Source organism: Telmatherina bonti (genome assembly GCF_933228915.1).
Source record: "Telmatherina bonti genome assembly, chromosome: 15".
NCBI classification, from domain to species: domain Eukaryota; kingdom Metazoa; phylum Chordata; class Actinopteri; order Atheriniformes; family Telmatherinidae; genus Telmatherina; species Telmatherina bonti.
In genome coordinates, this window is record NC_136613.1 from 16,681,826 (window position 1) to 16,701,701 (window position 19,876).

The window sequence follows — 19,876 nt, forward strand, 5'->3', positions numbered from 1 at the left end:
CAGGTGCTCGCATCGGTTTTACAGAATACTTTGTGTGTCACAGCTACAGTGGCCAAAAGCACTTGTACTTGCCAGTGTTTAGTGGAATCCAGCCAGTCACTGGATTCAAGCTTCTCTGTGTTCTGAAAGTTGTTAAAAGGCCTCAAGTAGCCTTCCAAAGGTTTCTTGTGAGGCCTTTTTCCAATGAAATCATCACTTCCTGATGCTGCACAATGGGAGTTGCTATGGTAACCCAGTGGGGATTTCCATGGTTCGACATGCAATGTTTCTTCTTACTGTGAGCAGGTGTTGTAGAAATCAGAGCAAAAACAATATTTTCATTCCTAGTGTTTCAAGTTGGACTTTCTTCTCCGTGTTGTTGCAACACTCTTCTTTAAAGATAACTACTGCCATCTCGTGGCAGATGCTGGAATATCTCCGTGTCAGTTTTTTTTATTTTTCTTTTTGCATAAGATTGAAAGGAAAATGAAAAAAGTGAAAAGCGAAAAAATATGTTTCCAATATGTTTATAAAAGATAGGTAGCTTTGTATGGATATCAGAAAGGTAGTGAAGTTGAAATAGACCTTATAGGAAACAAATCATAATTTGGGTGAGTACTTTGAAAGAGCTTAAATATCTTTTTTTTTCTTCTAAATCTGCAATTGCTAGTTATAAAATACTTCTTAGATATTAATAAACCTCTCAAATGTCCTATAATGTGCTACTGAAATCTTATAATCTCAGTCATTTTTATTTATTTTTGCTCTTTCACCTGCAATAAAATAACTGTTTGTGCATCACAGGGGGAGCGTGGACTTCCTGGTCCCCAAGGTTATGTGGGATTCCCAGGTAAACCAGGACCTGAGGGGCCTTCTGGGCCAATGGGCTTAAAGGTTAGTGCACACAGTCTGTCAATATTTTCATTGATTAATCAATTGTGTAACCTAATAAATATGGGAACATTCTACATTTTTATCTCAGAATAGAATGAAACAGATCCAAATGTAGTTGTTGTCTGAGGCTCATCCAAGATTTAGCTGTAGAGCTGGGACTTTTGGGGATGTTTTGCACTTTAGAGCTGAGATATAATATCTTAAACCTATTCTAGTAGTCACGTATCCTCAATAGGACCAAAATGATGGTGTCATGTAAGAAAAAGGTGTGAACGTATGATGTATGTTAGATTGCCACACATCCAAACAAGCAGAGTGAGGACAGTGAATTCAGACTCCTTACATCCAAAAGTGTTTAATCATTTTGTCAAATTAAATGAACAGTTTTTATTCGTATTTTTAGTATTATTATTAATATTTTTATTATTAGTATTTTTTTTCGTGTTGTGCTAAGCATGATGTAATTTATCTAACAGGGAGATGCAGGGGAGCCTGGACCTAGTGGACAGAAAGGAATACGGGTAGGTAACTAATCACTAAAATCCTGTTGATGTTCAGGTTCAATTAATCCACCATCCTTCCTCATCCTTCTCCCCCCATGGCCCCTCCTGCTTTTATTAATATCTAAGTAAAACATATTATTATTATTATTATTATTATTATTATTATTATTATTATTATTATTATTATTATTATTATTATTGTCATCATCAATAATGGTACGGCAATTAAGATTATGATGATATTTAGGAAAAAAAGTTCTGTTATCATAAATCACAATGTCATTTGAGTCACTCCTATAAAAGGATAAAGGATCATAGTCCGTCTATTAAGACCTATGTTTTTATTGTGTCTGTTTATCGTTGTCTGGCTTTTTTTTTTCCATGCAAGTATATTTATATCTGAATAGGTTCTGTGTCATGTTATTGTTAAAAATAAATAGAAGAAATTAAGTAAAAAGCAAAAGAAAAAGAAAGAAAGAAGGGAAGAAAAAACACCTGTTATGAAAGCTATGATATACTTGCCCTGAAACCACTGCTTTATCACTCATCATGTACAGAGTAAAGATGGCTTGCTTGTGATTTTGTAGGGTCCTCCTGGTCTGGCAGGTTTCCCAGGAAACCCAGGACTCCCAGTAAGTTCCTAAAATCTGCAATCATATTTTGTATTCTTCAACAATCCAATGACTTCCCCCATTAAAACAATGTTGTCATTACTGGATGATGTCGTCTCAGTAAAAGAAATTTGGGATTTTTTTCAAAGTCTATATGAAATCTTGGATACTTAGATGATATCCATGTTAATATTTTAAATTATTTAATTGATATCTGTCTAGAATTGTTTATTAATACCCACCCAACTTACAGGGTTTCAATGGACACGATGGTCCACCAGGTATGCCCGGCATCCCAGGATGCAACGGGACTAAAGTAAGATCCTTCTCATTCCTCTGTATTTTGATTCTGAGATTTATTTATTTATTTATTTTTTATGTTTTTTAACCTTACTTACAGAATACATGACAGATTACAGATAAACATTGTTCATGATTCCAACTGTGTAATGTGTGTGTTTCAGGGAGAAAGAGGAATGGATGGCTCTCCTGGTTTTCCTGGTCTTCAGGGACCCCCCGTAAGGAATCCCAGCTTGCAGCCACCTTACTGACCAGCACTTACTGTAGTTCAGTAATACGTAAAAACACAATGAAACGAAATCTGAAAAACTAAAAGAAATTCTTTCAATAATTCTGTAAAAACTGCCTTGTTTCTATACAGACTAACGTGTTTATTGGGTCAGTCAGAAGTCCTCGGTGCTGCTAGAAACCTCAAAACTTAATGTATTCATTTATTTGTATTATCTACTCTTCTCAGGGCATCCCAGGAGTACCTGGGATGAAGGTAAGGTGGAATTTATGTGTCTTTGACATCTTACTGTATGCAGTTTTGTCCAATTGCAAGTCTTCCCCAATCATCCATCCTAATGTCTCACTGATTTCTGTGTTTTCTCCTACAGGGTGACCCTGGAGGCGTGATTGGGATTACTCCCCTGAAAGGTGATAAAGGGTTCCCCGGCTCACCTGGACTACCTGTACGTAACATTTGTCTCTCTATAAGTTAAAAGACATAAACAATTGATGCTGAGGAAATGAATGTGTTTTACACATTTTATTTCTCTCAGGGACAATCTGGCCTTCGTGGACCTACCGGACCTCCAGGACCCCGAGGGTATCCGGGACCCAAAGTCAGTTAATCTTGCAGTGATAAATCAGGCACAATAGTTTTCTGAAATTGAGTTTTAAAACATGAATGTGTAAATGAAACATGTAGACTTTTAAATTAAATCCTTTTATGTTAACATTGCTGTTATTGCTTTATTTGACCAACTGAATAACTGACTGACAGGGTGATGCTGGACCCCCTGGACCTCCAGGAGAAAAAGTAAGATTAAACATGCATGCATATGCAGAACAGATTTTATCATTTAGTTTTGTTTCTTAAATAAATAATATATATCTTTATTTCTCTGTAGGGTGACAAGTTGGCCTTTGTGAGTGAAAAAGGAGATAAGGTGAGGTTTTTTTTTTTTTTTTTACATTTAAACAGTATAAACAGAATAATTTTAGCATTACTTTATGCTTTTTGTTCCACAGCTTTGTTGTAATGTGAATATTATTGCAACCCTTTGATATTTTTGAGATATTAAGTCAAAATTGACTTCTTTCAGTTTCCACGGTTTTCGCTTTAAGGCTTTTTTTTACTCGAAACAGAAAAACTGTCCACAGCAGATTTCAAGAGAATGTTAGCGAGTTACATAGAATGAACTAACTGGCATCACCATGGTAACCTCAACTGCCTCTCAAAACCTGTTGAAGCTGATGGATATTTGATCATTTTCAACAACTTTTTAGCAGTTAACAAAAGGAGATGGATGTGTAATTTCAACAATGTCAGTTCCTCCTTTTAGAAACTATATAATCGTGTTTTTGCACACTTGCTACTATTTCACCAAGTTAAATTTTAAGTAAGATGTTTGAGGGTTAGTTCTTTTATACTTGTTAGCATTTTACATTGCCTTGGTTTGAGGTTCCGAAATACTATACCTTGTCTTATTTTGCTTTATTTGTGTTTTATTTAACTTAACCCTTTAACGTTCACACGAACAAAAAGGCCAAAGAAAACTCCTCAGTGTTTTTCCCTTTGTTTTAGACAAGAATAAACTGAATAAATTTGTTTTAGCAAATGGTCAAGATGTTACAATAATCCAATCAAATCAAATCAAACTTTATTTGTATAGCATTTTTCATGCAGAAGCAAATCAAAGTGCTTAACAACATAAAAAAAAAACTGTTTCACACATTAAAAACACGCACACTCACAACCCAACCCTTCCCCTGACCATTTATACCAAAATAGAAACTACTAACTTCAGGATTCTATGTCTGTATCTGGCTTGATGTAACAACATTGAAATATGAGAGAAATTTGAAACAGCAATGTTATAACAAACACTTAGTATGGGTTTTATTTACCCAAACCAATTAGTAGAGATGGCTCATGCAGGTTTATTTCCACAATCTTTTAAAGAAATGAGTCAAAGTCAGTGCAAATTTACCTCTACCAAATGGTAGACCAGGACCTTAAAGGGTTAAGTAATACAAAAATGTTTTCAGAAAAAAGACTAATTTATTTGAATTGAACAGCCAAACAATTATACCCTTCCCGCAAAAAAAGAAAGAAAAGCAAACTATAAATATTGCGTTGTCATTGAGTATGGGCTTGAAAAGGCTGAACTTAAGTGAAATCATCTGCAAGTATTTTGCTCTGTGCAGAAATCGCATTTAAGCGTCTTTCACAAATGGCACTTTGTATTAGCCTGTTTGTTACAGTGACTGTTGTCGTGATCACTGCTGTTTTCCTGCAGGGTGACCGAGGACTTAGAGGTCCACCGGGTCCCCCTGGACCGCCTCAAGAAGCTGAAGGATCATCGACCACAGTGTACATCCCTGGACAGCGGGTATTCTCTTGACAGATATCTATTTCATAATGTCACAATAGATGAACGTGATGAATTGAATTGTTTTGCCTTCTGACTGCATTTTTGCTTTTTTGTTTCTTTTTTTTTTTCTTATTCTCGAAGGGATTCCCTGGACCTAAAGGGGACAAAGGAGAAAATGTTGGTATTTTTCCTTCAAATGTTGTGGAAAACCTGCAGTAGACAGACAGAATAGTTAATATAGGGTTTTAAACTCAAAAGTTTGTTTTGGTTTGTTTTGCAGGCCTTTTGCTTACCTCATCAAGATGGGATCAAAGGTGATCCTGGACCACCTGGACCAAGAGTAAGTAGCAAAGAAAAAACAGCCATGGATCTATATGATCCCTCTAAAGACATTTTTTTTATTTTTATTTTATTGTATTCTTACAAAAAACCTTCAGTTTTTCAGCATACTGTAATACACTACTAACTTTATTAAATGTATTTGATTTTATATTATTTATTCAAATATCAATTTAGCCCCTAAACTGTCCATTGTATCATTTGGTAAAGCAAATTTTTGAGTAACTGAAGTGAAATCTAAGCTGTCTTGCAGCTTTTCCATGTATCCCTTTTCCGCTCACATTAAATGGATCCAAAACCCTATGAGGTTCAGCACAATGACTGATTCATTTGAGTCAGGTGTGTTGAAGCAGGAATACATGGAAAACCTGCAGGATTGTTTCCCACGAGGACTGGAGCTGGACACCCCTGTTTTAGTACCATTAAAGTATATAATTTTAATTCTAACGCTTTCCCGGGCCAGCTGTGATATATAGTTATAAAGGAAACAACATAATTTTTTTCGCTAAAAAAACAAGAAAAAAAGAGAATATAACTGAGAATTTGTCTGTATTTTAGGGTAAACCTGGAAAGGATGGTGAGGTTGGGCTAAAGGTAACAATAACTTACTTTATTATACACAACCTGACATCCAACTGCTGTTATGTTTAACTCTGCTTATTATCACTAATATACAACATATCAAATAGGGAGAAAAAGGTTTTGCTGGAGCACCTGGGTACCCTGGTGAACAGGTAACTAATGACAAAACTAGTTAGTTCATCATATTCTAGGTTTTTATCAGAAAAACCCATTCAAATTTAAGGGATTTAAAATCAGACGGGATGATTTTTTTCATCCTGTTTTAGGGTGAAAAAGGAGAGAGAGGAGCCCCCGGTTATGTAAGTGATCTTCCACCTTTGTCTTTTCCATCATTTTCTGCATGACCATTTTACTAAACACTTTAAACTAAACACAAAATAGCCAGGACAGTCTGATAGCATGTATATTTAAATAGATAAGGAGAATTATGTCATTTGACTCAAGGACGAAAAGAAATTATACCTCATTACAGTTTAAATTGATTTCAGTGTAATCGGGCTGAAATATTTTTACATCTTTGTCAACATGTGGTTGTAGGGTAGTGGTGCGCCTGGCCCCCCTGGTCCCCGCGGCCTTCCAGGGTTAGAGGGAGAAAAAGGTGAAGGGATGCTTTGATATGCTGACAAATAATTAACAAACAAAATCATATATCGTGGTTATAATCTGTTAATAACTCTGACTCAGATCTGTACAAGCAGTAACTGAAACTTTCCTTTCTTCTGTGGATTACCCTTAACATTCAGGTTTTCCTGGTCCTCAGGGAGAAGCTGGTCCACCAGGTAAAGTCACAGCTAATTTTCAGATTATTTAAACGTTGCATTAAGCTTGTATATGCTAGTCAGAAAAAGTGTGGGTCAGAACTACCACTGCAGCTTGATATGAGGTTCAAAAAGTCATGAAAAATTGAGTTGCCTAATGGGGGATGGATGTTGGGCTGTGAAAGACATTCAACCACTACTCTGGTTTGAAACTTCTGAAATGAAGAGAGATGAAGAGTGCAAACACCTGAGTCCAGCAGACTACCGGTAATACATCATTTGTACAACGTATCGCTCAGTGTGAAAGATATAGAGATGATAGGGAAGAAACTTTTGGCGTTTCCTCTGAGCCAGCAGGGGATGTTGTCACAGAGTTAAAACCCCGATGTGTGAGAAGGAGAGAGGGCAAAAACATCAGCATAACACTGATGTTTTTGTGTTGAACTTCTATAAAGTCGTCATGTCTTCACTAAGACACACCAAGGTGACAACATACCAACTTTGTTGGAGTCAATGTGAGCAAGTAAACATAAGCAGTGATTGTATAGGGACAGGTGTGCTTAGCAGCTCCATCTTTAGGCAACATAAGGAGGTTTGAAAGCACGATTTCTGTTTAAAATAAGTGCAAGTTCAAGTAAAACCTAAAGAACTTTACCAAAAATGTCAGAAAAAGAAGAAGAAAACTTGGAGTAATTTTGTTATTTATTGTACATGTGGGTGAGAAACTTTGAGAAGAAAACCAGCTTGCATCTTTTGTCCAAATATTTTATTGGCTCAGTTTGGAGTTTCCTGAATTCTGCACTAAAAACAGTCTTATAAATGGAGAGTGACATGTCACATGTTGGAAAATTAGTTTTTTCTCCTTCCTAAATTACAACAGTTTTACTGTTTCGACTGTAAAAAAAATAAATGGCAATTTATTTAATAAATCGCATTAACACTGCCTGATAAATGATCTGCTCAACATAACTCACGATTGAGCCTCGTGTTTTTTGTATTTTTGCACGGCTTTTCTCACAGTTAAAGAAAAGGAACTAGTGATTGCGCACAGAGCGTCATGATTGCACACTAAATAAATCACTGCATTTTTTTTTTACACTCCAGGTCGTCACATTGAAGGGCCTCGTGGAGAGAAGGGTGTGAAAGGAGATATGGGAGAAAAAGGTGACAGGGGCAAAGATGGAGATTCTCTTCCTGGACCACCAGGACAACCAGGACCCCGAGGACCTCCTGGACTGCCTGGATCACCTAGTACGCCTCCAACGAATAACAACAGGAGAAATCTTCGTACTACTATATGTTTTAATGATTAAATCTGTGTATGTGTTTGTCCTGCTCAGTTGGTCCTGATGAGTGTGACATTGAAAAGGGAGCTCAAGGCCCACCTGGATCTCCAGGATTACGAGGGGAAGTGGGACAAAAGGGTGAGTATGAATTAGAAAAATGTATCTGAGTTTATCATTGTAGGAATCATATGAATTCTGTCACCTGTATCATTATGGCTGCTGATCTTCTCATTCAGGACATCTTACAGTTATCGACAGTTCCTGGAATGACCTTTATTATGTCAAATATAGGTGACAAAGGAGACACCTGTGTTAACTGTGGATCCCTTACTAGACCTATACCACCTGGCTTGCCAGGCCCTAAAGGAGACAGAGGTGAGTGGCTCAAGTCACAAATAAATTAGAACATGATGTGTAATTATCTAATTTACATAATCAAACTTGTTAAAATCACAAAGGCTCTGAACTTCAAATGTCTTTGTTTTGTTAGAGATGTAATGGAGGTATCCTTCAGATATAATGGTAATGCAAATGCATCAATAGGAATTAAACAGCTTTTACAGTTGTAAACGTTGTTATAGACAAAGCAGGTATAGAATCAACAAAAAACAGAACAAAAAAAAAAAAATCAAACGACACTTGTGTATTTTATTCATTTGGCAAAAAACGTTAATCCTTTGTATTTGTGTTTAGCAAAACTACACAAACCATCGCTTTCAGCCTTCAGTTTGACCCTTTTATGAAGCAATAACTGGAAAAAACGTTTTTCATTGTCGTTTTTACACAAGAACTTTTTACATAAATCAGCACTTTTTAATGATTGACAAAAACTGTCCACTTGTGACCAGAACGTAAGAGTTTGGAAAAAAAAGAAAGAAGTATTTTTATTGTGCAGCTATACTATATTGTTCGGCTGATGTTACAATGACAACCTGATTGTTTTGACTTTTTAAGGCCCTTTTTAACATCCTTGACACTGTGACTTGCATTACCATATTAAAAACAATTTGCTTAACCCATAAGAGCCCAGTCTGATGTATATAAAATGTGGTTACTTCTTTTCACATTTTGTTAAAGGGACAAAAAAACCAGCATAAAGATATTAGAAGGCAAACAAAGGAGAAATTGCGTATAATAAAATGTTTAGAAGTAAACAGGTGGGGGTGTAGGATTTATGTACTGTCACCTTAAAAAAAGAAAACATGAATGAGTAAAAATAGTCTCTTGTTTCTAATTAAGGCCTCTTTTTTTCTTACTATGCATTTCATTAATTGACCCACCTACATGCCAGCCATCGAAAAACTCACGAGCTTGAAAACTTGAAAAAGAATCATGCACTGACCTGAGATATTACAGGTTATTAGCTTACACTCCATGTATTTTGTAAAAAGCCCTTTCCAAACAGATTCTGCTGAGGATTTCTTGGATGTTTTGTGTCATGACAAATTCTCAGATTTGCTGTGAAGCTCAGACAGACAAATCCTTGCTCTTTAAAGAAAACACCATTCACACTGATTGTTATGGCTCATTTTTGTCTCACCCTTTAATAAATTAGATTTACTGTTCATATATTTTATCCCACTTATAATCATGTAACTTTGGATAGTTTTCTTTGATACAACTAACAAGTAATTCTATTGTGTTGTGTAACAGAGTGATTTTACGTAAACATTTATTTGCTTTCGTGTTTTTGACCTCACCTATTTGCAGACACAGTCGTTTTAAATGTGTATTTGTACACACATGGAAATGATCATTGAATCACCTCAGAATGATTGTGTTGTTTGATAGGACCTCCTGGTTCAGTTGGCAGCAAAGGAGAAAAGGGTAATCCTGGACTCCCTGGACAACCAGGAACACCTGTGAGTGAAAAATGTCTGACAGAGTCACACTAAAATGATTGAACTGATTTAGTATTTACACCGAAGAATATTAAACACACAGAAAATGTTCAGAACCGTTTGTTTTTTTTGCTTTTTACTTCATATGTAGGGTTCTCAAGGAAGCCCTGGACTGATGGGAGCACCCGGTGCTGTAGGTGAGCCAGGGGATGTTTTCACAGCGCCCGGTTTAAAAGGGGAAAAAGGTCTTCCTGGTCGTGATGGTTTACCAGGACAGCAAGGACTGGATGGGGTGCCAGGAAGAGATGGTCTACCTGGTCAACCTGGCATCAAAGGAGAACCTGTAAGTGTAACATCATGGTGAAACAAATATCAGGACAGCATGAATGATTTCAAAAACAAGACTCTGGAAAATATAGGAAACCACTTCATTCTGTTACTGGCGTTTTGTCTGATATACATAAATAAAACAGAAGGAGCAAACTCCAAATGAATGAATTTGTATAGATTTTGTATTTACAGATGGTGGACAGTCGGAGATTGTTAATGTTTTAAATTTTGCATTCTCATTTTATTATTTTCTCTCAGGCAAAAGAAGGCATCAAGGGTGAACGTGGACCAGGTGGGGAGCCTGGTCTAATCGGACCTCAAGGAGAGAGGGGTCCTCCAGGAATGCCAGGCTTTGGCCGGACAGGAGAGCCTGGAGAGAAGGGCAGTCAGGGAAGACCAGGACTTCCTGGAGCTCCTGGTCTCCCAGGTAAGCATTCAGCCTGATAATGCACTCAGCTATGCAGTGCATGAAACCTGCTCTCAGGTCTTTAGGAAGGCTGTTCTACAAATGTGGGCCATAATACTAGAGGGACCAAAGGGTTGTAGAGGTTTCATTGGAAAAAAGCAGCTCTGTGGGTTTTGTTTCTGGTCTTACAAAATGGTTTAATTTTGAAGTTGTTTTAGTTGTTATTCACTCCAGAAAACAGGAGGGGCTCTACATTGATTTGAGAGAGAAACGGTCACACTCTAAAAATATTCCTCAGATTATAAAACTCAGATTTGAGTCAATGTTGACTCCAAGGTTTACTTTGTTGTGATGGGTTAAATGGGTGGATGGATGTTTCTGTATGATGGTCAGTATCAGTGACCAGTACTTCTGACCACAGATACTAACAACTCATTCAATTTCTGCCTTAAATGAGCTGTAAAAAAGTTCTCTACTAGATTATATAAATATAAATATGCTCTATGGTTCATTTTCTGTTGTTTAGGTCAGGGCTGTAGTGCAGGGTATATGTGGCTATATGGAGTATACCCACTTCTTCTTCAGTCAACATTGAGCTTTCTCACTCCTAAACCCCCTGTGATGCTGTTTTTAAAATTAGCAATCTCCCAACACATATACCTACATCAGCCAGCAGCTCAGCTCAGCTTACCTATGCTGCACCAGTGCAGCTAGCCATCAGCTGTGTTAACTTTAGCCTGATCATAGACATAATAAAGATATATGTATATATGTCTATGAGCCTGTCTCTTACTAGTCTGTGTGCCAGTATTGGTTTAGTTTTTTCATAACTTTTCTTCCCTGAAACCGAAGAGAAGAAATGATGTTATAAAAAGCAAATATTAGGATGGATTTTTGTGGTAAACTAAACTGAGTAGTCTTTCATTTAGCTTTTTCTGAAACAGTGGTTTTCTGGGCTACTTTTTTGTTTTTAAAAAATGGCAAAAAATTGAAAGTATACCCAATTCTTGAGGAACCACTACACCACTGCTTTAGATCAGGGGTCACCAGCTCTGGTCCTTGAGACCCACCATTCTGTCGGTTTTAGTGTTTCCCTAATCAAACACTTTTGACTTAAATGAAAAAGTTTTCCAACAACTTGTCATCTTCTGCACCTGCCTGTTAATGAGCCATAGATTTGGGTCAGGAAATACCTGCAGGATAGTAGATCTTGGGGATCAGAGTTGGTGACCCCTGCTTTAGATGAACAGTGGCCCATGCTAGAAAACTGTTTATGATAACTTCAAACCTTCAAAAATAGTACCAGAGATGTCTATCAGTGTGTGTGTGAACTCTATCAAGAAGAAACAGTGTGGTCAACTCTGTGAAAGACTGCATTCATACTCAAGTAATACCTATACAGAAGATTTATTCATGAACACTACGTCTGAAATCCTGACTAGTAGAGTTTTAACCAGTGCTGTCTCTGTACTTTGGTTATCTTTCTCTCACTCTCTCTCTTTTAATTCAACTGATTCAAACAAGATGCTGTAAAACTGGTCTGTAGTTATGGAAAGACTCTTCAAGACTTCCACTGTAGGTGGGAAGTAACCATGGAACTGTAGGAAAGACATTCACGCTAATGCACGTTATACCTGTGCCTTCTATGTGCCAGGTACAAAAGGTGATCCGGGAACAAGTGTTAGCACTCCTGGACCTCAGGGGGCACCTGGACCACGTGGAGAGACTGGCATACCTGGACATCAAGGTGAACAAGAACACAGTTGTCTATTTCAAATCTTTCACTTAAAATGTTGGTTTGTTGGTTTCATGTAAATATTTTACATGAAAAGAGAAAATCATATTGAATATTCACTCATAGCTTACAAAGCATTGTGTTGACTGCAGGTGACAGAGGCCTGCCAGGCGATCCAGGGCAGCCAGGTTTTCCTGGAAATAAGGGTGAACAAGGACCGCCTGGAATTGGATTTCCTGGCCCAGCTGGTGCTAAAGGTCAGTAAAGTATTTATATGGTATGCACATTAACAGAATTATCCAGAAGTCTGACAAAATAGATTTTTCTTTCTTTTTTTGTCTTTTTTTCCAGGAGTCAGTGGAATTCCTGGTGCCCAAGGTTTACCTGGAGAACCAGGAAGACCAGGAAAGGATGGCTTGACAGGAAATCCTGGTCCACCTGGACAAAAAGTGTGCACTTAATAATTGTTAATCATTTATCTCGTAATGTCACATTATTAATGCAAGCATTCCAGAGCCATGTATGTATTTAACAACACCTGCTTCCAGTTACATGATATGTGACAGTTTTTGCGTAATTTTGTTCATGTCTGAAATGGATAAAACATTAGACATGAGAAGAGTTGAAAGAATTATTCTTGACACTATTCTAAATACACATGGTATAAATATTTGACATGGACGTGACACACGTTGTGTAGTGGTATCACGAGTGACCTTAGAGCATATTCAACCCATCAGGTAAAAGCTTGGTAGTGCCAATAAAAAAAAAAAAGCAATATAATCTTACTCTGCTGATATGGTAATCTGGGAGATTTTATTGTAAAAAAAAAATCACCTTCAGCTTTCCAGAACATTTTAGAGTTTGTTTCTCAACCTTGCAGGGCGACCCAGGACGGGGTCTTCCAGGTCCAAAGGGTTCACAGGGCCAACCAGGAATTACTGGTTTTCCAGGTGAAAAGGGTAACACCGGATTTCCTGGCATTCCTGGGCAAGAAGGACAGACAGGACCACCTGGACATCAGGGTATTAAAGGTACTGAAACAAAACCTACAACAGCTCTGCTATGAGGTTTTACTGGATTCGCCCAAGCCACGATAAAAAAGCTAATTTCCTAAACTTTGTTTGACTCTTCTTATTCCTTTTTTTAAACAGGTGACATTGGGCCCCCAGGGCCTCCTGGACAGGGTGGTCAACAAGGTCCTCCTGGAAGGGGCTCTCCTGGAGCTCCTGGACCACGAGGACTACCTGGAGAGCCTGGTCCACATGGTGAGCAAAAACTCAAACAAGAAAAAAAAAAATCCATAATATTTCTTTCAGGCTGAGATAGTGTGGTGTAAAATATACTGTATCGTACATGTGTTTATTTATTTATTTTTTTAACAGGTAGCGAAGGTGTAAAGGGAGAAAAGGGCTACCCTGGTCCTCCTGGTCTCGACATGCCGGGGCCCCAAGGAGAGAAGGGAAGTCCCGGATTTCCCGGAATCTCAGGTTCTAAAGGGCTGCCAGGACCACCAGGCCAACCAGGCAGAGATGGACGAGTTGGACAACAAGGTGAGACAACCAAACAGTGAACATATTCTGCTTTGAGGATCTTTCATGTCTTTGTAACTATTGCGCTTCGTTCTTTATTGCAGTCTTTATTAAAGTAAAGAAATATCAGCTACAATTAAAATCAAATGAAATGTTTCTGCTGCATATTTCTCCATACACAGTTGAAATACCATGTACAGAAAGAACCACAATGTCACTGCAAACAATGCAAACAAAAGCAAGACAGAGAGAAAACTCATTACAGAAAAAAAAGTATTTGCTAGCTGACAAACATGCAGCTTGAACTTGTGGTGTTTTCACATAAATATTTTAAACTTTATTGCTTTAAAGTGTGTTAGGTGTACAAACTTGCTGTTTTGGGGTCAAATCTCCATAATAACTATTCAAACAAATGAATACTATGGACCCTTGGTATAGTAGATAGTACAATAGGATCCCTCCAATTAATTCCCTTATGGTATAATTAAACATCTTTGGTTAGACATAACGGTTTACAGAATCTTTTATTGTGCCATTATGAGAAACACATCCCCAGTGACTTCTTCTCATTACTTTTGCGGTCCTCTCCACCTAACTTGTTCCTAACATGTCTTTATATAGTTTGCTAACCTCTCACCTTATCAGTCTCTCAGCACATGCAAACTGACTACAAAACCTCACCCAACAAGTAGTTAGGATTGCCTCTTACAGGTCTTCTTTATGCAATACATGAGCAAATTCAAAGGAGAACAATGGCTGATATGCTCCTAATACACCTTGGAACACATGAAAAGGACTTCTCGTTGGAATCCAATAAATTTGTTCTCTTATCTGGTTGGAGTTTCAGTGTGCTTGCTATTCAAGTAATATCTGAATCTTCATAGCTGCTATGTGACATTTTTCAGGGCTCAGCCTATTTTGTTTATTTTAATATGTTTCCCTTAAGTCAGATAATAAAACGGTTGACATTTCTTCTCATCTTTGCTCACATATAGAATGTTAATATACAACAATACTGCTCATTCAGACCATATGAGCTCCCAAAACAATCTTCCTTCGTTAACTGCCTGATGAGCATTAAGCAATGGCAGAGCAACAGTCATAGTCAGACAAAACAGAAACTTTAATAATGGCCCCAAATAATGCCATCTCTGTCTTTGATTAGAAACTGGGGGATTTAGGAGCTTCACATAAGCCCAGTCTCCAAAACCTGGGATTTAAAAAAAACTGTCTCAAGATCAACACACAAAACATCTCATATGAAACTGCCTTTTCATTTGAGGAAAATCTGAAAACTCAGAACTCTGGTGTCAAGAAGTGAACCAGAGATGATTCCATGCTGTTAAAATACCACAAATAAACTACTGCAATGGTCTATTCACCGGTCCAAACCCTGTAACGCCAAACATGACATAAATGATACATGCAGTTTCTTTGACATTTTGCATCACCTTATGGTAAAAACTGTTGAACATAATTTGATATTTGGCTTATTTCCCCTTTCATCGATACCAAGAAGCAGAAGATAACATAATACTTTTGACATCACATCCCAATAAATATTAAATATTTTATTTTGTTACAATTTGTTCATGGGACAAATAAAGACCTCATATTAAAAAAACTGACTTTTTTTTTTAACCATCTTTTTATGGTCTTGGAGGACTAATAAGAAGGAACTAGTTTGTCTTCCAGTGATCCACAACTCAGCAGCAAGATGTATGACTTGCCTAAACAGAAGACATCATATATTCCCTGTTGTAAAGTCGCTTCAGTGGTTGCCAGGTGGTTTTAAAATACTATTTAAATCTTGATTTAATTTAAAGATCTCTTCGTGGTCAAGCTCCACTTTATATTGCTGCTTTGCCTATATAGGTTCTGTCGATGTCTTAGGTTGTCCATCCAGAATCTTTTGATGGCTTTTACTGTAGGACTCGAGGGGACAGTCTTCCCAAGCAGTGGCACTCAGACTGTGGAAGAACCTGCCTCCATCTCTATGTAGTCTGGACTCTGTTGATATTTTTTCAAAATTAGCTGAAGACATTTTGATTTCAACAAGCCTTTAGTTAGACTTGAGTTCTTGTGACTGATTTGACATTTTATACTTCTATTTTAAGTGTTTTTTTTTGTTCTGAATTTTATTGCTGCTGCTGTTTGAAAACCTGTTAAAAAGTTCCCGTAGGCTGTCGTTGTGTAACCGCATGGGTTGTTTTACAAGCATCTTCATCCGTTTTAACTGTCTAGAGTTGAATCTCCTCTTTAGCTGTAATCTAACTCTCTGTGTGTGCATGCGTATGTGTAAATGTGTTGTAGGTCCTAAAGGTGAAATGGGGGTCATGGGAACACCAGGAACACCTGGATTTCCTGGACCACCAGGAACACCTGGATCTCCTGGCTTAAGAGGTGGGACAGATAAAATGTTAAACTTCACCAATTTCAGTCGTGAACTTTTTGGGGTTTCTTCAGATTTATCAGCAACAACCAAAATCTGTTTGTTCTTAGGCGATCCTGGTGTCACTGGACCAAGAGGAGGTACTGGAGAACCTGGGCCTAAAGGTGAAAGGGGAGAGCAAGGTCTTCAGGGTCCTGCTGGAAACATGACTGATGCTGAAATGGAGCACATGAAAGGGGAGAAGGGTGATGCCGGAGATGCAGGTATGGCCTTTATGAATAGTAGCATCTTCATCATCAGAGAAATCCAGCTGTGGTTCCATCTTATAGAGCTGATCAGAAAGCTGCACGTCCATTTGATTTTCATTCCCTCTTCCCATCAGGTCCCCCTGGTGAAAGTGGACTGACGGGCCAGAAGGGACTTCAAGGTGATCCTGGAATGCCTGGGAAAGATGGAGAACCTGGATTACCTGGACAACCAGGTAAATTATTCCACATCTTGAATGTTACCTTTTAGTATATTATATATTTCAATGTCGATCATTTTGAAAAAGAAAACATCATCTCAACACCACTGATATAAATCAGGTGAGAAAGGAAATCGGGGTTTCCCTGGAGAGCCTGGCACTCTTGGACAACCGGGACAGAAAGGCAGTGCGGGGGAGATGGGAATACCAGGTACATGCACAAACGCAAACCCACAAAATGCACGTCAAGAAGTGTGCAGGTACAGCTGTTTTCACATATGGAACTACACACAGGAAACACATTTTTAAGAGATTTTTTTATGAGAAAATCAATAAAAAAATATTTAAAAAAGCACCTTTACAGCAACACAGAACGATTTAAAGCCTTTCAGTCGATCACTTGCTTGCCTCGGCATGTTTGACACAACTAAAGGCGAAATGTGAAAAGGGTTCGGCACATTTTCATTGCAGGGTTGATTGATGCTTGTAGATGTGACAGTTCCTCTTCATGTATGTGTATCTGCAGGTCCTGTTGGTCCAAAGGGTACTAAAGGAGATGCTGGTACACCAGGTCATCCTGGATTCAGAGGCACAGATGGTGAAAAGGGTGAGAAGGGATTATCTGGTGAGCCAGGTATCGGAGTGCCGGGATATCCAGGAGAAAAGGTAATTCACTGGTTGGAACTATTAAAGAGATTGGTTGTGCAAATCTGAGAAAATATAATGTACCAAAGTACAAATCCAGCAGCGATCAAATATAGACAGTGTGAACATCAATCATCCAACGAGTGCATGGATAATTTCGACTGACAGTGTATATACATTTGTACATGTGCAGTCAGACAGTACAGAAAAGCATAAACGCAGTGAGCTTTGAGAGGTTTCAACAAAGCTAATGCTGTACTTACCAATTTTAAAGAGAGTTAACCTAATAAGCTCCATAATGCAATCCGGACTTCCTTTTCCCATGCTCTAATTCTCCATAAGTTTCATAAATTCCAAAGTTTTTAGCTGAAAATCCCAGTTTTTTGTCTTTTATTGTTAATTGTTTTGTTTCCGTTGCCAAAAACATCCAAAAAACATTTTCCCCAATTACTTTCACTTTACAGGGTCAGACTGGCCAGCCTGGATTCCCAGGGTCACGCGGAGAAAAGGGTGACAGGGGTCAAGAAGGAATGCCTGGCAAGCCTGGACAGCAAGGACCCAAAGGAGACAAAGGCAGCATTGGGTATCCAGGTCAGATTTCAATTTTTGTTGTTTCATTCATCCAGTTTGCCAGGATAAGTTAAGGTATCATTATCAAACTTTTTTCAAAAGGTTTGCTCATATTCTCATTTGTCTGTGTTCATGTGTGTGTTGTATAGGCCAGGCTGGTAGACCAGGTGACAGAGGCAATCCTGGACTTCCTGGGTCTGCAGGCAAGCTGGGTAGTGATGGCAGTCCTGGTAAGTAACACACTTATTTAATCTGGTAGTCAGAGCCATGTCATTTTTTAAATGGAAGTTAAGAAATCAAGGAAAATGAAAAGTTTTCAGTGACAACAGGGTGAGGAGAAGTGCTATTTGTCAGACTAGTTCACAGGAACTAATATTAAGTACACTTGTTCTTCTCTAGGTACACCTGGCCTGCAGGGGCCTACTGGTCCTCGGGGAGAGAAGGGTGACCCTGGAGAGGATGGCATTCCTGGTTCCACAGGAGAGAGAGGAGACCCAGGTTAGAATTAAGAGAGTTAAAATGTGTCTGAACACAGGAAAGATGCAAGAGGGTGCTTATCAGCGCATCGCAGCCTGACAGACTCATCTCCCCCGCGAAGGCCACACTGAAATGGTCTTGAAAAACCTTAACTTTTAACCAACAAAAGAACATTTTATATGGTTAAAATCCATCTATATGTCTGCTTTTTGATTTTAGAAATAAAGTAGAAGGGCTTTTGGACGGTGCTTTCGTCAATAAATGTATTACTTAGCTAGTTAAGTTTTGGCTGCTGCTGTTAAAAACGTCCAGTCGACTGCTGGTACTTTGTTTCTTAGCTACACAGAAAACCATTCTGATCTGCATGAAAAATTTTGACAGATTGTTCCATTGGAAGTGTCCCATCTTTTTTTTTTTTTTTTTTACATTTTCTTAAACTGTCCTTAACAGATTTAGTGTAAACCTACTGACAGACAATCATTACCATAGCAGTAATCACATACCTATGTGTCAGTGAAATACCGAAGGGCTGCACTGTGATGGGAATTTGGCAATGTAAGCAGAGTAAGAGTTTTCCGTAGCTTCATCAGATCCTTATGCATATCATGATACTCACCAGTCAAACTTTTGGTGCAGTCATCAGTTTTCTGACTCTGCAATGATGGATTAATGTCTGACACACATTGACTCAAGATGGATCTGCCTCTGCCTGGCCTGGGTGAATTACCCAGGTGGAAAGGAGGTGCATTAAGAAGTTGTCTTTTTTTTTTTTTACAGTTGCATATAAGGTGCAACAAACAAACAAGACAACAGGCTCACATGAGCAGGATGTGTTCTATGGCAGATATGCAAAATATTGCTGTAAACGTTATGGGAGCTAAACGGGGAGTCTCTGCATGTTTTCCAGATCCGGCCCATTTTTTATTAACTATTCAGAGAATATATTCCATTCATACCTTATCTGATGCAACTGTAGAGATTTAAGTTGCAATGATTATTATATTAATCCCAGTGGTGTTCATTCAAACTCCTCATCTTGCCAAAAACGGTGGTGCAATAGTGGATTTTGTGCAGAACAATAAGTTTGCCCATCCTGGAAAAATGAATAAGTTTATACACAGAACTAAAATTAACTTGATTATTTATTTTACATCCAAATTCATGCTGATAAATGTAAAACCTGTAGGCAATTTATATAACAACAAAGATTTAATCTATTAATTTGCTAATCAGAGTTTGTACTGAGCTTTTTTTTTTACTATATATAGGCCAGAATAAAGCTCTCAGGACCCATTTTAACATGGACATTTTAACATTTGTACATTTGTAAGTAAATTTTGATTGCTGTGTTTGTGTTTTGTGACAGATTTCTTTGAGGAAACTGACAAATCATTCAGTTTCATGCACTTCATCACCTCATCGTATTTATACTCCTGTAGTAACTATTCTCATTTTAAACTAGAAAAAAACTTGTTTGAATAAAAATGGCTTGCTCTTTGTGCAGGTTTACCTGGCCAAGGCTTGCCTGGGTCACCTGGAGCACTTGGTATCAAAGGTAAGAATGAGTTTATGGCTGAATTTTATAGTATAACATACCATTACACTCAACTTAACATGTCTTTGCATGTGGCCTCATTTTCCCAAACCA

At 38.0% G+C, this 19,876-nt stretch overlaps 1 protein-coding gene across 1 annotated transcript in view; it reads left to right on the forward strand.

The window, feature by feature from the left end:
• Window positions 1-19,876, forward strand: part of col4a1 (collagen, type IV, alpha 1) — a 54,314-nt gene that overhangs the window by 23,126 nt on the left and 11,312 nt on the right. The window contains exons 3-41 of the mRNA XM_079254050.1: window positions 784-873; window positions 1,350-1,394; window positions 1,964-2,008; window positions 2,241-2,303; window positions 2,452-2,505; window positions 2,745-2,771; window positions 2,887-2,961; window positions 3,052-3,114; window positions 3,276-3,311; window positions 3,403-3,441; window positions 4,795-4,887; window positions 5,011-5,046; window positions 5,150-5,209; window positions 5,767-5,802; window positions 5,898-5,942; window positions 6,057-6,089; window positions 6,328-6,388; window positions 6,534-6,569; window positions 7,653-7,799; window positions 7,889-7,972; window positions 8,126-8,209; window positions 9,626-9,696; window positions 9,827-10,018; window positions 10,264-10,432; window positions 12,066-12,158; window positions 12,299-12,403; window positions 12,498-12,595; window positions 13,030-13,180; window positions 13,301-13,414; window positions 13,532-13,699; window positions 15,992-16,081; window positions 16,181-16,333; window positions 16,453-16,551; window positions 16,658-16,747; window positions 17,063-17,202; window positions 17,646-17,772; window positions 17,901-17,981; window positions 18,151-18,249; window positions 19,733-19,783. Of these exons, the coding sequence (XP_079110176.1) occupies window positions 784-873; window positions 1,350-1,394; window positions 1,964-2,008; window positions 2,241-2,303; window positions 2,452-2,505; window positions 2,745-2,771; window positions 2,887-2,961; window positions 3,052-3,114; window positions 3,276-3,311; window positions 3,403-3,441; window positions 4,795-4,887; window positions 5,011-5,046; window positions 5,150-5,209; window positions 5,767-5,802; window positions 5,898-5,942; window positions 6,057-6,089; window positions 6,328-6,388; window positions 6,534-6,569; window positions 7,653-7,799; window positions 7,889-7,972; window positions 8,126-8,209; window positions 9,626-9,696; window positions 9,827-10,018; window positions 10,264-10,432; window positions 12,066-12,158; window positions 12,299-12,403; window positions 12,498-12,595; window positions 13,030-13,180; window positions 13,301-13,414; window positions 13,532-13,699; window positions 15,992-16,081; window positions 16,181-16,333; window positions 16,453-16,551; window positions 16,658-16,747; window positions 17,063-17,202; window positions 17,646-17,772; window positions 17,901-17,981; window positions 18,151-18,249; window positions 19,733-19,783 (3,343 nt within the window). The remainder of the gene's footprint in view (window positions 1-783; window positions 874-1,349; window positions 1,395-1,963; window positions 2,009-2,240; window positions 2,304-2,451; window positions 2,506-2,744; window positions 2,772-2,886; window positions 2,962-3,051; window positions 3,115-3,275; window positions 3,312-3,402; window positions 3,442-4,794; window positions 4,888-5,010; window positions 5,047-5,149; window positions 5,210-5,766; window positions 5,803-5,897; window positions 5,943-6,056; window positions 6,090-6,327; window positions 6,389-6,533; window positions 6,570-7,652; window positions 7,800-7,888; window positions 7,973-8,125; window positions 8,210-9,625; window positions 9,697-9,826; window positions 10,019-10,263; window positions 10,433-12,065; window positions 12,159-12,298; window positions 12,404-12,497; window positions 12,596-13,029; window positions 13,181-13,300; window positions 13,415-13,531; window positions 13,700-15,991; window positions 16,082-16,180; window positions 16,334-16,452; window positions 16,552-16,657; window positions 16,748-17,062; window positions 17,203-17,645; window positions 17,773-17,900; window positions 17,982-18,150; window positions 18,250-19,732; window positions 19,784-19,876) is intronic.